The sequence below is a fragment of the Dama dama genome, chromosome 16 (assembly GCF_033118175.1).
Source record: "Dama dama isolate Ldn47 chromosome 16, ASM3311817v1, whole genome shotgun sequence".
NCBI classification, from domain to species: domain Eukaryota; kingdom Metazoa; phylum Chordata; class Mammalia; order Artiodactyla; family Cervidae; genus Dama; species Dama dama.
Genome location: NC_083696.1, coordinates 40615433 through 40630312, shown reverse-complemented (window position 1 = coordinate 40630312; position 14880 = coordinate 40615433). Strand labels below are relative to the sequence as shown.

At 52.8% G+C, this 14880-nt stretch overlaps 1 protein-coding gene across 1 annotated transcript in view; it reads right to left on the bottom strand.

The window, feature by feature from the left end:
• Positions 1-14657, bottom strand: part of PEBP4 (phosphatidylethanolamine binding protein 4) — a 218112-nt gene extending 203455 nt beyond the window's left edge. Inside the window, exons 1-3 of the mRNA XM_061164055.1 lie at positions 14359-14657; positions 14136-14272; positions 7580-7706 (exon numbers count right to left, since the gene is read on the bottom strand). Coding sequence (XP_061020038.1) covers positions 7580-7706; positions 14136-14266 — 258 coding nt within the window. The 5' untranslated portion in view covers positions 14267-14272; positions 14359-14657. The remainder of the gene's footprint in view (positions 1-7579; positions 7707-14135; positions 14273-14358) is intronic.
• Positions 14658-14880: the final 223 nt, after the last annotated feature.

The window sequence follows — 14880 nt, the reverse complement described above, 5'->3', positions numbered from 1 at the left end:
CAGTGTTTTCAAAGGAACATTATTTGATCTGAAAAACATCTGGAGCCTGTTTCCCCAGCACTTGACCGGGAGCTCTCAGCCGACATCAGAGGCTCAGTCACTGAACAAACACCCTGTCTGCCGGTGCTCCCAGAAACATCCCTGTGGACTGGGGATGGGCAGATTTATAGAAAGGTCTGACCAGGGCTTCTGTAAACCCTGGAGCAGAGAGTAGGACGATGGAAAAGGTGGTGGGGGATAGAGAGGACTGGAAATGAAGGTCAAGGCCAAGAAGCTCCCTAATGAAGGCACCCAGGAACAAAACATCAGCCATGGAATGGCTCCTGAGGTCATCCTCTTAACAATGACTGACAGCTACAAGATGCCCCTCGTGGGCAGGAATGTATAAGACCCCAGTCCTGGGAAAGATTGAGGGCAGGAGGAGAAGGGAACGACAGAGGATGAGATGGTTGGATGGCATCACCAGCTCAATGCACATGAGTTTGAACAAACTCCAGGAGATGGCAAAGGGCAGGGAAGCCTGGTGTGCTGCAGTCCATGGGGTCGCAAAGAGTCAGACACGACTGAGGGACTGAAAAACAACTGGCTCCTGGGACAATGTCCCGCAGGGGGGCAGGATCTGCTAGGAAACGGATGCATGCATGACACCCTGAGTCCCGCATGGACACGCAGGACCCTTCTCTGAGACTCGGGGTACATTTGAGAAGCAACGTCTTGAAGGTGACAGAGCAGTGAACTGAGGCGGGACACCTGTTATCCAGGGCCAATTCCTCCACTCCCCCAGCTTGGGCGAGCTTGACCTTGACCTTGGGAAGTGTCTCTCATCCTGCAGTTGTGGGGATAATCCCTACTTGGCCTAGCTCCCAGCATTGCTAGGAGGATCATGTGAAATCCTGCAGAGGAAGTTTCTCTACGACCTCAGACTCTAACTGCAAAGGTTAGAGACGGCCATGAACGTTGTTCTTTTCACCTGGCCCTGTTGTGGCCAGAGGCACCCCCCAAAAAGATGGTTGGGCGGCTGCCGGCTGGGGTAGGACAGAGTGGGGGTGATTTTAGCAGCCTTCAGCCAAGGACAAAGGATAAAATGACACGTGAGCAGGCTCTCTTCCACGCAAGCATCCTTACCTGGATGCTGGGTGGTCTGCCCACCTGCCTTCCCAGGCCTGTCTCCACCTATCAGCCCCCTTCTCTGTTACCACCTCACCGGCTCCTCTCAGAGCCTCTAGGAGCCCAACCCTTCTTCTGTGCCCTTTACCCTTCAGACTACAAAGCAGCCTTTTATTGTATGACAAGCTATACTATTTATTACACTTCTGTCATGTGCCTGGCACTGGGTTGCAGTTGCACCTCATTAATTAATTCTTCCCTAAAGCATCACAGGTGTGAAGCATCATGTGGGTGAACCCCCTCCAGTAGACTCTGTACCATGTCCTGACTTGACCTTCTCCCCAGGCCCACTGCCCTGAAACGCCTCTCCTGCTTGCTGGAGAGCAGCGCCAGGGAATTTGACAAATCCGACAGCTCTTCTCCAGCCTGGCCCTTCAGCAACCTCTCCCTCACCAGTCTGACCTGACCTCTGCCGGCTGGCTGCTGCTGGCCATTCCATATCCTCCCCAGCCCCCTGAGAATCCCAGCTTCCTGGAACACTCCACCCTGAGCCCCCAGATGCCAAGGACCCAAAGCTAGGCCTCCAGCCCTGCCTTCTCTTCCTAGTGTTAGACTGATCCGCTCACTGGGTGCACACAGGGGCCTTGGTGATGCAAAGCTGCTGCCACTCACGGCCAGTGGTCCCTGTGGATCTAAACCTTCTCCCATGTCCCTTGTTTGGTGACAGCACCGCCGTAGGGACGGTGCCCAATATTGCCCTTCCCCCCAGTCGTTATTAACAGCACCTTCCCTTCACTCTCCAAAACGTCTTGTTTTGGGAGATAAATTACATGCCCAGCTTAACCCTCAGCCACCAGCCTGCCTATCGCAGAAACCCTACGACTGTCCCGGCTGTCTCCTTCCTGGCGATCCCCATTCCTCCGCCTTCACCAAGCCCAGTGGACCTGACCGCCTTTATACCTTCAGACCCCGGCCCCGGTCCACGCCATCACCCTCTGCTTCAGCAGGCTCACCCTGCCTCCAGCCTTGTGTTTCTCCCACCCTCCCACAGGCACCTGGGTGGCCTGCCCAAGGGACCTTCCTGAATTGCTAATCCGATCACCTGCACCAGCCTGAAAATCAAATGGTGACCTTCCCACTTCCCCAGCCTGGCTTCCAGATAAAGACTGGATTCCATGCCAGTGCCCACGAAGCAGCTCTGTGGCCCCCTCAGAGTGTGGTCCTGCCCCCTCCGGAGCCTCAGCCTCACTCAGCAGTCCCGGCTCCCTGTCTGTCACCCGCAGAGCTCAGCTCAGTGTCATCTCCTCCTGGAAGCATCTCCAGGCCCCGGCTCAGCTTGGCTGCCCTCCCTGGCCCTCGAGGTGCCTGAGGTCCCTCTCCTGAAGCACTGACACGGTGTCCCTGAGAGCAGGGACATGCATGCATGTCCTCCATGCATCTGTCTGTCTCGCCACCTTAGGCTGGGAGCTGAGGGCTGGTGCCGTTTATCTTTGAGTTTGCAGCACTAATAGGGTGCCTGTGGTTCAACAACTTGTGCACCGGCCGCTGCCCCAGGAGCAACTGGGCTTGGCTGCCCCCTGCACGTGGGCACGTTCCCTCTCAGCATCTTTTTGAAAACGAGCTGGGTGGATCTGCCAATCCACCATGGGTGCGCCCGGGAGTCGGCAGCCCTGTGTCCTAGTCATTTCAGGACAGCAGCAGCTCCCATTTTTCTGCTCTGGGGAGCTCCTGGGGATATATCCAGAGAAAAACAGGATCTGAAAGAATATACGCACTCCAGTGTTCATCATAGCACTGTTTACAGTAGCCAGAACATGAGAGCAATCTAAATGTCCATCGACAGATAAGCGGATAAAGAAGGTGTGGGACGTTTATGCAAAAGAATATTCGCCATTAGAAAGAATGAAATGATGCCATTTGCAACAACCTGCGTGGACCTAGAGAGGAGTGAAGTGAGTCAGACCGAGGAGAAACATGGTGTGATGTCCCTTATATGCTGAATCTAAAAAGAAATGATACAAACGAACTTACTTACAAAACAGAAAAAGACTCACACACTTAGAGAATGAACTTATGGTCGCGTGTACACATGGCTATATTTAAAATGGATAACTAACAAGGACCTTCTGTAGAAGCACATGGAACTCTGCTCAATGTTATGTGGCAGCCGGATGGGAGGGGAGTTTGTGGGGAGAGTAGATACATGTGTATGTACGCTGAGTCCCTTTGCTGTCCACCTGAGACATCACAGCCTTGTTCATCGGCTGTATTTCTGTACATAGTAAAAAGTTAGAAGAAGAAGAGGGGTAGGCAGTGGGCTGGGGAGCGCCAAGGCTTCCTTCATCGACAATGGCCTCTGACTCTCCCACACACACATGTCTCCAGATGTCCAGGGCTCTGTAAGATTTGTGCTGAGACTTGGGTCTCTGCCTTCGGCCCATGAGGGCAAGGAGGTGGTCCCTAAAAGGCAACCACACAGATGCTGTAGGCGCCGGGTGATGTGGGGACACGCCTGCTCAGCCCGGGGGGAGGACACTCAGGGTCACTGGCTTGCTGGGGAGGAGAACAGACTGGAAAGCCGAGGGCCCGCAGGAAGGACGGCTGCAGTCTGTGTTCCTTCCCTCTAATACAATGCACACTCCCCACTTAATGGCAATTTCTTCCCTTCAAAAGGATTCCAGCTGTTTAAATTCAAGGTGAAGAATAAGCCACAGTCAAGAAGCTTCTCAGGGGCTTTTCGGTCTTCATTGGCTCGAGAAGGGGAGGCGTTTTAACATGTTCGCCACTGAATGTTTGTCAGAGCACCAGGGGAGGGGAGTTTCTTGTTTCTTCACCTCTCTCGGCTCTCTGTGGCTGTTGGCACTGGGACCAGCCTATTTTCCTGCGCTACTCTGCCTTCTAGGGGGCCCACCCTATTTCCTCTTCTCTCTCTGCTTCCTCCTACCCACCCCCAGCCACCCACCTATCCTGGTAGGGGAGAGACTAATGCTGGCCTGGGGTTCTGCCGAGGCCCCAGGACACCCGGCAGCTTGAAGCACAAACCACTGGGCTCCCATACCTCAGAGCTGATGCTCCAAGAGGTTCATTCATGAACCGTTCATGCATTCCTTCCTTCATTCATTCATCTGGCCACCTGGCCACCCAGTCAGCCAACATGAGGTCTGTGATGCTGGTAGGGGCTGTGGGTAGTTCAAAGAAATACAACACATGGTCTTGCTCTCCGAGAGCTCATAAATCAGTTGATGCTACAGGAGATATGCATAAGCAACCACAGTACAAGACAGAGGGAAGTAAACGCTGGGTTTGGAGGGTAGGGGATGTGAAAAATGCTCAGAGAAAGAAGAGACCCAACAAAGGTTGGGAGGGTGGTGGGGTGGTGGGGAAGCATTACTCAGAGGAAGGCAGTCAGGGAAAGCTTCTCAGAGGAGGAAGCATTTTGGTAGGGGCGGGGAGTGCGGGAGTACAGGGTCCAAGTCTGGGGAAGGGGCCTGAGCCGACAGGAAGATGTCTACTGGGCACAGAGCCTAGACCCCCGTCCACTGCGCTGCTCCTTCCAGGGCTTCACGGCTTGCTTCGTGGGTGGGCTTCCTGGGCGTGTCCGCTGTAAGCCGCTTTGGTGGCACTGCTTTAATCACCTTTGAAAGGCAACCAACCTCTTGCTCTTTTCCATCAGACCCTGGGCCCAGAGGAAATGCCTTCATCCTCTTCTCTGTCGCTAAGGACTCGGGCTTCCCTGTCCCCACTTCTAAGGGACTCTGCACCTTCTCTCGTGTCTCCTGCTCAATATCCTGTCTCCCTTCTGGAAACCTGCCCCCTGATGCTCCTTTGGGGGTACCATCCCCTTCTGCTCTCAGCCCTTGTAGAGGAAATGGGGTGCTCAGCATCACTGTTTGGGTCAGGGATGAACAGGAGATCCGAGCAGGACAAACATGGGGACTTTTAATGGTTGGATGGGGTCAACATATATCCAGTGGGTTAATAAACTAGTAAAACATACCTCTGAAGCCGATAGAGTCATCTTTGTCATTACAGGAAAGAGTCTGTTTACACACAAAACCAGCAGAGAAAAAACAAGTAGAGAAAAGGGACAGATAGCTTCCCGGTGATGTCGATGGAGCACCTGGGTCCAGCCACGCCTGAAGTTATCCCTGGAGTTTTCAGTTTGTGAACCAGTAATGCCTTCCTTCTTTTTTCTTGTCACGAGCCAGTTTGAATGGACTTTCGTCTCTTGCCGCTGACTCTCGACTAAATAAATACTTAACTTGATGAGCACTTTAAATGAAATGATGCATGAACAGTGCTCAGCATGAAGTGGGTGCCACCCAACGAGTGGTAGCTTTGGACACTCTAGCTGAACCTGCCTCTCAAAGGACAGATTTCTGTGAACTTTAGTTCTATAGCAGTAGAATTCTACTTTTCCTTTCTTACTTTCCACCACGTTGGCCAGACTATCCTTTGTGAAATCTCTGCTTTCTTTGGATTTCTTATCCACAGCTCTGCATCCTTCGTAAATCTCCAGGTTTTCACCCCTGCCCCACTCTGGGCTGAGGCAGGATGGGAGATTTCAGGATCTGGAGGGGGTGATATTTTCTTTGCATTTTGTGTTCATGACCAAGGACCATCAGTACCAACTAGACCAAATCGAATGCAAAGGCTTCCCAAACTGGTTTCAAACTTCCTGCTGCCAAGGGCACCAGGGACTCAGGAAAGTCTACACTGCCATCTAGTGGACATATACGACAACATCACATGGAATGGAGCAGTATCACTGGGATTGGCGCTCTTGGCTTAGACCGCCTCTTGGGACAGTCATTGGGCTCTGACAGCATTTGGTCCAAACTCTTCACTCCTAAGGACAAGTGAATTAAGGGTGAAGCCGAGAGTCCTGTCTCATGGAGGAGACATTGTACCTTTCCTTGGAGGAACCGGCTCCCGTCCTGTTACAGTCACAGAGGCTTATGTTTCCTCCCCTTCTCCCACAATCGATCTATGTTATGACCCAGGCGGAGGGTTTCTGGCGGGGAGGGCTGACGTGAGCATGTGTGTGTATACACGCATACGCGTGTGCCTGTGTGGCAGGCTTGGGAGGGCTGAGGAAGGGGACACCCAGGAAGTCTCTCATGACTAGCTTCCTTAGCTTCCCAGAGGAAAGGATGTTTGTCAACACTGCAAACACAACAGCCTGTCAAAGCTTCATGTTCTCAGCCTCATAAATTATGAGGCAGATCACCATGTGTTTGTTCCCTGAAAGTCAGTTAAAGAAAGGAAAAACTCTCAGGAATTCTCTGGCAGTCCCGCGGTCAGGACTCTGCGGTCTCACTGCCAGGGCCCTGGGCTCCATCCCCAAATCGGAGAACTAAGATCCCGCAAGCCACAAGCCATGGCTAAAGAAAAGAAAGAAAAGAAAAATCTCCCTCCCTGTCTCTGAGTAGTCTTCGCAGCCCCCGCTTGAGAACCTATCATCTTGTTAGCTCTGTGCTGGCAGCCCCCAGGCGGGGCCTTTGGAGGCGGGGAGCCCTCTGTGCTCCCTCCCGGCCACAATGCGCAGGGGGGTCAGAAGGCTGGCAGAGGTGTGCCCGTGGTCACATCCTGACCGTGACCCTTCTGTCTCCACCCATTCGAGTCCTGAACACATCACAGTCCTCGTGCCTAGGTTGACATTGGCACCTTCTACTACAACCCACAGACAAAGCAAGGATTACCCTCCGCCTCCTGACACCCTGGGAGCTCAGCCTGGAGTCAAAGAAGAAAGAAACGGCGACTAAGGCCCTGGAGCAGCTTCCCTGACGACTGCAGGTCTGTTTCCCCTCCCATCGCCCTTCCCCGGGCTCACCACATCCCCAGACCAAGAGAAGCTTCCAGAACAATATGGTACCGATCATTTTCCAGAAAAAGGAATAGCTCTATCCAGTTCCTAGAATGTTTCTCTTTTTTATTTTGGGCAAGTCGGGGCCAAGTTCTGAATGGGTCTCAAGAGTCAAGGGCAAAAAAAAAATAAAAATAAAAATAAAATAAATAAAATAAAATAAAAGAGTCAAGGGCACTGACCGCCACTTGTTCAGCCCACGTGAGAAGCACTTCTCCTTATAAATCAGGGCCTCCCCATCTAGATTACTCCGAAAACCCTGCCACTCTGCACCTTGAGAAAGAGCTCGCCATAGATCCCTCCCTTCTCATTGTCCCTGCCGATGATTCCTAAGCTGCCCTCTGCATCCCCTGGCCAGTCCCCGGGTGGAGCACCCCCTGAACCACGCCAAAGCTCACAGCGGGCAGCCCCTGCTACCCACCCCAACCTCCTCCAAGGCGGTGGGCCACTCTAAAGGAGGCACACGCTCATGGCAACAAGTCATCTGGTACCGCCAAACCCGACTCAGCTGGCTCTGCACATGGTTTCCTGTCACTCAGAGAAGCAGACTCAGGGCACCCAGATCTCAGAGGGACCCTCCCACTCCAGCCAGGCCAGCTCACTCACCTCCAGGGCCTGAGGGAACTTCACGATTGGTTCGGGCCAGGTAGTGATCTTCTGTCTGTAATTGTTGCATTCAGGAACGATCATGCAGCCGATGTTACCCAACTCTGGGTAGAAAACCTTAAGGCCCCTGTGGAGAGAGGGAGGTGGTTGTCTTGTGTTGGGGTTTTCAGGGAGCTGGGGGTGCATAAGGCTTCAGTCTGACCTGTGGAGCTTGACTTACTTGACTTCTTGTGACTCAGTTTCTCCACCTGTACAATGGGAATACTAATAATACCTATTTGTCAGGTTGGTGAGAGGGGTAAAGTAGTGATCGATTTTTACAACAGGGCCTGGCAGGTTATCAGTGGTCGGAAAGTATTCATTACTGTCAGTGTTTACTTTTCAAAAAAAAAAAAAATCTGTAGGCAAACCTAGTCAGTGTGTTTAAAGTAGGGCTGGGTATATAAGAAAGATATTTTTTATGTTGCTTTTCTGGAATGTTCTTATTACACAAAGAAAGGTTTAGCAAGTTATCGCAGGTTTCTTCATGGGGACAAACTTCTCTGTCCTTTAAACAATCAAGACCCTGTCCATGCCTGCAAATCCCAGCAGTAGTTGGGTAACTCACTTCTTTGGGTGACCTGTTGTCCCTACCCTAGGGTCTCGATATGCCATTCCTTGCGCTTTCTTTATCAGTGTTATTATTTATTCACTTTATTTTTGGCTGGGCTCTGTCTTCCCTTGCTTCGTGTGGGTTTTCTCTAGCTGCAGTGACAGGGGCTCCTCCTGGTTCTTATTGCAGCGACTGCTCTTGCCGTGGCGCATGGGCTCTAAGGCGCGTGCACTTCAGTGGTTGCAGCTCCTGGGCTCTCGAGCACAGGCTCAGTAGTTGCAGCTCATGGGCTTAGTTGCTCCGCAGTACGTGGGATGTTCCCAAGGATAGAACCCGTGTCCCCTGCATTGGCAAGTGGATTCTTAACCACTGGACCATCTGGGAAGCCCTCAGGTGGTATAGTTTTAATAACTTTTGAAGAAGTTTTAGAGTATGGGTTTTCATCTCTCCTCACGGCAGCATTTTAAGGACTTTTTGGTTTGTTTCTGCCATGACCCCCTGCCACAGCAGCTATCAAGATCTAAGGCTGAGAGAGGGGACCGTCTTCTGGCAGAAAGATGGAGATTCAGCCCACAGCCCAGAACTGGGAGGGAGTGGGGGTCAAAGGTGGGGAGGAAGGAAACTGAGGACCAGAGGGAACAAAAGTGTCTCCTTTTTCTGTCCCAGTAGAATTGCTGCAAATGTTTAAATGTTCTTGTTGTCCGGTTGCTAAGTGGCGTCCAACTCTTTGTGACTCCATGGACTGCAGTGCGCCAGGCTTCCCGGTCCTTCACTATCTCCTGGAATTTGCTCAATTTCACATCCATTGAGTCAGTGATGCCATCTAACCATCTCATCCTCTGCCGCCCACTGCTCCTTTTGCCTTCAGTCTTTCTCAGCATCAGGCTCTTTTCCAGTGAGTCAGCTCTTCCCATCAGGTGGCCAAAATATTAGAGCTTCAGCTTCAGGATCAGCCCTTCCAATGAATAGTCAGGGTTGATTCCCTTTAGGATTGATTGGTTTGATCTTATAGTTAAGCAAAATCATCAAACTGACGTTTGTGAGTGGGCCTGAGGTAGGAGATGGATGGGCTTCAGGTGGGACACTTAACAACTAGCCTTAGGCTCCAGGTTAGGTATTTACAATCAACCTCCTGTTTGTACTTTGAAACAGAAATAATAACAGAAACAGGGCAAATAGCCAGGCTTTGTCTCTTGTGGATACTTTAAGATAACAGCTACGGCGGGACAGAGAAGGGTTAAACCCTGTTTGAGTGAAAGATCAAGAGGTCACAGATGTACCCTCCATGGGACAAGCGAGATGCTGCACATGGACAGGAAGCCTCCCTGAGGGTCAAAAAGAAGGCGGAAACACCCCATAGCAGGTGATGCTGAGGCTCCCCCATAGGCCTCTGGGCTGGAATCCATCTCGGAGAACAGTTGTGCATGGATACTGGGGAGGGTCCTAGGGCAGGTCAATTGTAGAAAAAGAAATCAGGTAATTGGCCAAAGATAAACAAAGACCCAGAAGAACTGCCCTATATAAATGACTTAACCGCCTCTTCACTGCATTCCTCACTAGGGGAGACGCCCACACCCTTTCTCTCCGGGTGCGTCTCAGCCTTGCTTCTGTCTTAACTAAACACCATTTATCTGTGCTCTCTCCCAGCTGTTGTGCTGTGTCTCTAATAATAAACTTCATACTCGGTTTTATAGTTTTTGCCTCCTTGAGAAATGCATTTTTCAGTGGAGGGGGGCAAGGGCCAGGGGAATTTTGCTTCCCGCTTTTAGCCACTGGTGGACTAGCAGCTAGGATTCCTGGTTTTTATCCAGGCTACCCAGGTTCAATTCCTGGGCAGGGAACTAAGATCTCCCTTCAAGCCACTGCTCTCTGCTGCCTCTCTGAGATCAGGCCTAAAGCCCCTGAGGGGGCTTCCCAGATGGCTCAAGCAATAAAGAATATGCCTGCATGCATGAGACACAGGAGATAGAGGTTCCATCCTTGGGTCAGGACAATCCCCAGGAGCAGTAAACAGCATCCACTTTAGTATTCATGCCTGGAAAATCCCACGGACAGGGTTGGCTGGCGTGCTGCAGTCCATGGGATCACAAAGAGTCAGACACGACTGAGCATGCAAGCAAAGCCCCAGAGAATGCCAGGGGACCAGGACTTAGGTCCATCCAGCCAGGTCCCCATCATATGCACAGGGCACTGTCAGCCCAGGGTCTGACGCCCGCATGTTGCCTCCAAGTCTCATTCTTCAGATGAGGCTATCACCATGGGCCGAGAGCTGGACCACAGCCTCCTCAGAACCTGGGCAGAGGTGCCCAGCTGGGCCATGCCCAGAGAAACCGCGGCGATAAATGTGTGCCACTGTGAGGTTTGGGGAACTCGGCTGTAAGCAACAGAGAAGGAGTGCACAGGCTTGTCTGCACTTCCTTGACTGAACGTTCACGGAAGTCACTTAGCATCGTAAGAATCAGATCAGAGAAAAACAGCTCTCTGGGGATGAAAAAGGCTCAGAATCCCAGCTGCCCCAAAAGCAAGGGAGACAAAAGGCTGCCTTCATAGAGGCGCCTGGGGACTCGGGGGACACCCCACCCTCTTCTGCGTGGTTCTCAGTGTGGACATGTGGTTCTATCTCCCACCAATTCTCCCTTAAGGCAGGGGCCCAGAACAAGACGCCCAAGGAGGAATTGAAGGATGAGAGGTGGAGGCTCAGAGGAAAAAACTGCAGGTGAAGGCGGGGGTCTGGGGGATGGTCATGACATCTGTCTCCAAACATTGGAAGGACCCTCCAGGGACAGAGAGACTAGGCTTGTTCGATGCAGCGCCTGGGGCAAAACTGGGAAGAATGGGGGTGAAGTTAAGGAAGGGCAGTCACAAGGGTGACCAGTCACAAGCCTTGACACAAGGTTGCCCTCCATGATGTGGGAGGTTTTCAGTACAGAAGAGGGGGCTTTGGGAAGCGGGTCCCTGAGAGTCTGCTGGGGCCACTGGGGCCAAGGCAGCAAGGAGAGAGGGCCTGAGTGGACTCACCCACCGGGTGGGGGTTGGATGACTTTGGTTCTTTCATGTCTGTGACTGAACCTAGAGTTCTGACTCTCAGTGGTTTTATTGGCCTAGTCTGTCTTCCTCAAGACTGAAGTGAAAGTCGCTCAGTCATGTCCGACTCTTTGTGACCCAATGGACTGTAGCCCTCCAGGCTCCTCTGTCCATGGGAGTCTCCAGGCAAGAATACTGGAGTGGGTTGCCATTCCCTTCTCTAGGGGATCTTCTCAACCTGGGTCTCCCACCTTGAAGGCCAATTCTTTACCATCTGAGCCACCAGGGAAGCCCCTCAAGCATAGGTAAGGTATTATTCTAGAACTTTTCTCTTAACAATATTTCTCCATTGCTTGTCACAGTACAAGAAATTCCTCCCTTATAGATTAATACTTTTAGGTACTGAGTGCTAACTTCAAGAATTCCCTGTTAGATTCTAACAATACCCGGGAGAGGAGGCGCTTTTCTAGGGGAGTCTCTCAGCAAGGTCAGGAGCCTGAACTGAGCAGGATCCTTGGGGATGGGGGCACAGAACAGGAGGTCGTGATCTCAACTTCGGAGTCTGATATGTTCTTTCATGTTCTCATTCCGTGATGATCTTTTTATTTATTTATTTATTTATTTTTTCATGATGATCTTGTAATGAACTTCCCTGGTGGCTCAGATGGTAAGGAATCTGCTTGCAATGCTGGAGATTGAGGTTCAATCCCTGGGTCAGGAAGATCCCCTGGATCTTTTACAAAACAAGAATCTTCAACAGTCATAAAGTCAAAGCTTCGCTCTTGCAATGATGATCTGCAGTCAAAAACTCGTGTCCTAGCATGCAAGCTTAATGCTGGAAGTCCATTAAGTTTTCAAACTGGGGATCTGCTAGTGTCTTCTAAGAAGTCCTGAGAATGACTACTTGCAATGAACTGAAAATTGATATGTTGAAATCCTAGCCCTGAAGGTAACGAAACTTGGAAGTGGGGCCACTGGGAGGTGCTTAGGTCATGAGGGTGAGGTTCTCATGAATAGGACAGAAAAGACTTACCAGAGAGCCTTCTCACCCCTTCCAGTCTGCAAGGACCCATCAAGAATCCAGCCATCTATGAGTCAGGAAGTAGGATCTCATCAGACAAACAATCTGCTGGCACACTGACCTTGGACTTCTCAACCTCCAGAATCTGTGTGTTAGTCGCTCAGTTTTGTTTGACTCTTTGAGATGCCATGGACTGTAGCCTGCCAGGCTCCTCTGTCCATGGGATTTTCCAGGCAAGAATACTGGAGTGGGTTGCCACTCCCTTCTCCAGGGGATCTTCCCGACCAAGGGATCAAACCTGGGTCTTCTGCTTTGCAGGCAGATTCTTTACCATCTGAGCTAAAGGGAAGCACCTCTAGGATGGTAAGAAATAATTTTTTGTTTTTCATAAGCCACCCAGTCTGTGTCCCTGTGGTATAGCAGCCCCTTGAACTGCTGTAAGACAGATCCCCTTGACTTGAGATGCTCTGGGCCCTGGACGAGGGTCAGCAGTTGAAGGTGAGTGGGGAAAGGGTAGGAGTGTAGTCAGATGTGGGGCGGTGGGGGAGGGGTTTGCATCATAGCTCTGCCACTGGTCAGGTGTATCAGCACCGTGGGCAGGTTATTTAATCTCTGCGGATTCCTATCTGCAAAATGGGATGATAACACAGACTTGGTGGGTTCGTGGTAACAATGAAGTAGGTCAAGGATTCTAAATCACTGGCAGAACTCCCGGCACGTACTGGGTGACAGGAGCTCCTGCACGTGCTATGGTCCCCAGGCCACCAGGAGACCAGCCTGTGGGTGTCTGCAGGACCGAGCCCAGGGCAGCCAGGGTGCCGGTGGGCTCCCCTCACACATGGTGACCGTACACGTGGCATCCACATGTCCCACAGTGAACACGGGAAGCACAGAGGTTCTCTGCACGGGGCTGTGATCATGGCCTTGGCCCCGCTGTCCTCCCCAGCTTGGGGGGGGCTTGACCGGTCCACCAAAGGGAAAGGCCTGCCTGCCCCCGGGAAGGTCCTGCTCCACAGGGCACCTTGCGCACATAGGAGCAGCAGCCCTGCCCGCCCTCCATCACACAAAATTTCACGCGGCACTGTTCCACCAGAGTTACAACTCTACTGATAGGAACAAAATCTGCGCCATCTTCGGGGAGGGGGAGGGGGCGGAATTCAGCTGCCTAACATTTTAAGGAAAAAACATATTTATCTCTCTAAAAGTAACATTAATGTTTGTAAGAATTCGAATGTACTCAAGGAGATGGAGAGCTCCCACTCTTACTTCCGATGGCCTCAGTGTGACGCCAGCGTCCTCGGCCACCAGGTTGGCGGAGGGTGATGGGGGCAACGTGGCCTGGGCAGCCCCCGGGATGGCCTATGAGTCCAGGGTGATGAAGACCGGTTCTGACCCATGGTGGGTGAGGCGCCAGCTGGACTCCGACACAGAGGGGGAGAAGCTTGTGCCCTTGGAAGGGACAGAGCCAGCCTCTGACGCCCAGTCTTTTCTCTGGACAATGTCCAGTGGCCCCACTCCAGCCTGTCCTGACACTTCTGGGGCTTTGTTTGAGAAAAACAACCAACCACCTCTCACACAGGAAGAGTCTGGTTACACAGCCTCTGTCAAATACCACTTTTCTTGAAAGTGCCACTTTGTTGGGGGGAAGGGAGCGTTCCAGGCTGTAGGGGAGGGATGGTCTCTCTTGGGGTCCCAGCAGGGAGGGTGAGGCCAGCCCCTCAGGTTTGGAGGCCCCAGGGGAGGCGGCCAGATCTGGGTACCCCCCTGGTGTTGAGAGGACCACCCTCTGACTGATGGCAGAGGCCTATCTCACAGTCCTCTCCTCGATCTCAGTCCGAGTCTCCTGTCCACAGACTCTGTCGTGGGAGCCAGTGGTCCCTGACTCCCGGAGACCCCCCTCCCTTTGCACCCAGCCTTACTTGCAAAGGACAGCGTCGTTGTCAGGCAGGGCCTCGTACACGCACAAGTCATTGTCCTCCTCCTCTCCAGTGACCACCGCCGCGAGGCCCAGGAGCAGGGCTGCTGTGGCCAGCCTCATGGTCCAGCCCATGGGCACCTGGAAAGGAAGGAATCTTCAGAGCTGCCGGGCCCTCTGCAGGGGGGTGCCCTTCCCACCCCCAGCCCCTGCCCCAGGGGGCCCACCTGGTGGGGAGAGAGCCCTCTGCTCGGCAGGGAGAAGGGCGGGCACAGCCTGGGCTCCGGCAGCTAATCCGCCACCCGGACACAAGTCCCTTGGGCGGCCCTGGGCCTCCTCCCAGCTGGATTCAGTTTACAGTCGTGGCCTCGGCCCCTCCTCCGTCTATGCGGGGCTGTGCTGTGGCTCGTTCCCGCTGCTGCCCGGGGCAGGGAGCAGACGGCAGAGCAGGAGGGCTCATCTAAGCCCCTCGCACGGCCCACCTCGTCCTGGGCACACCTCCTACCCTGAGTTTCCCCGTGTGCAGTCAGCTGGCTGAGGGCCAGCCTGCCCCTCTGGATTTAAGGCAAACCCCTGGGAGGCTGGTGGCCCCAGGGTTTGGGTCCTGGGGGTGCTCCTGAGAGCCTGCCTTTGCTGGGTTTTCTGGAGGCAGGAGAAGCAGAGCTGTGGCGGGGGCACCGCCCAGCCTCACTCCTGCTCACAGCTCCTCTGCCGCCTGTCTAGATGGCCTCAGGGCTGTGGGGTGGGGG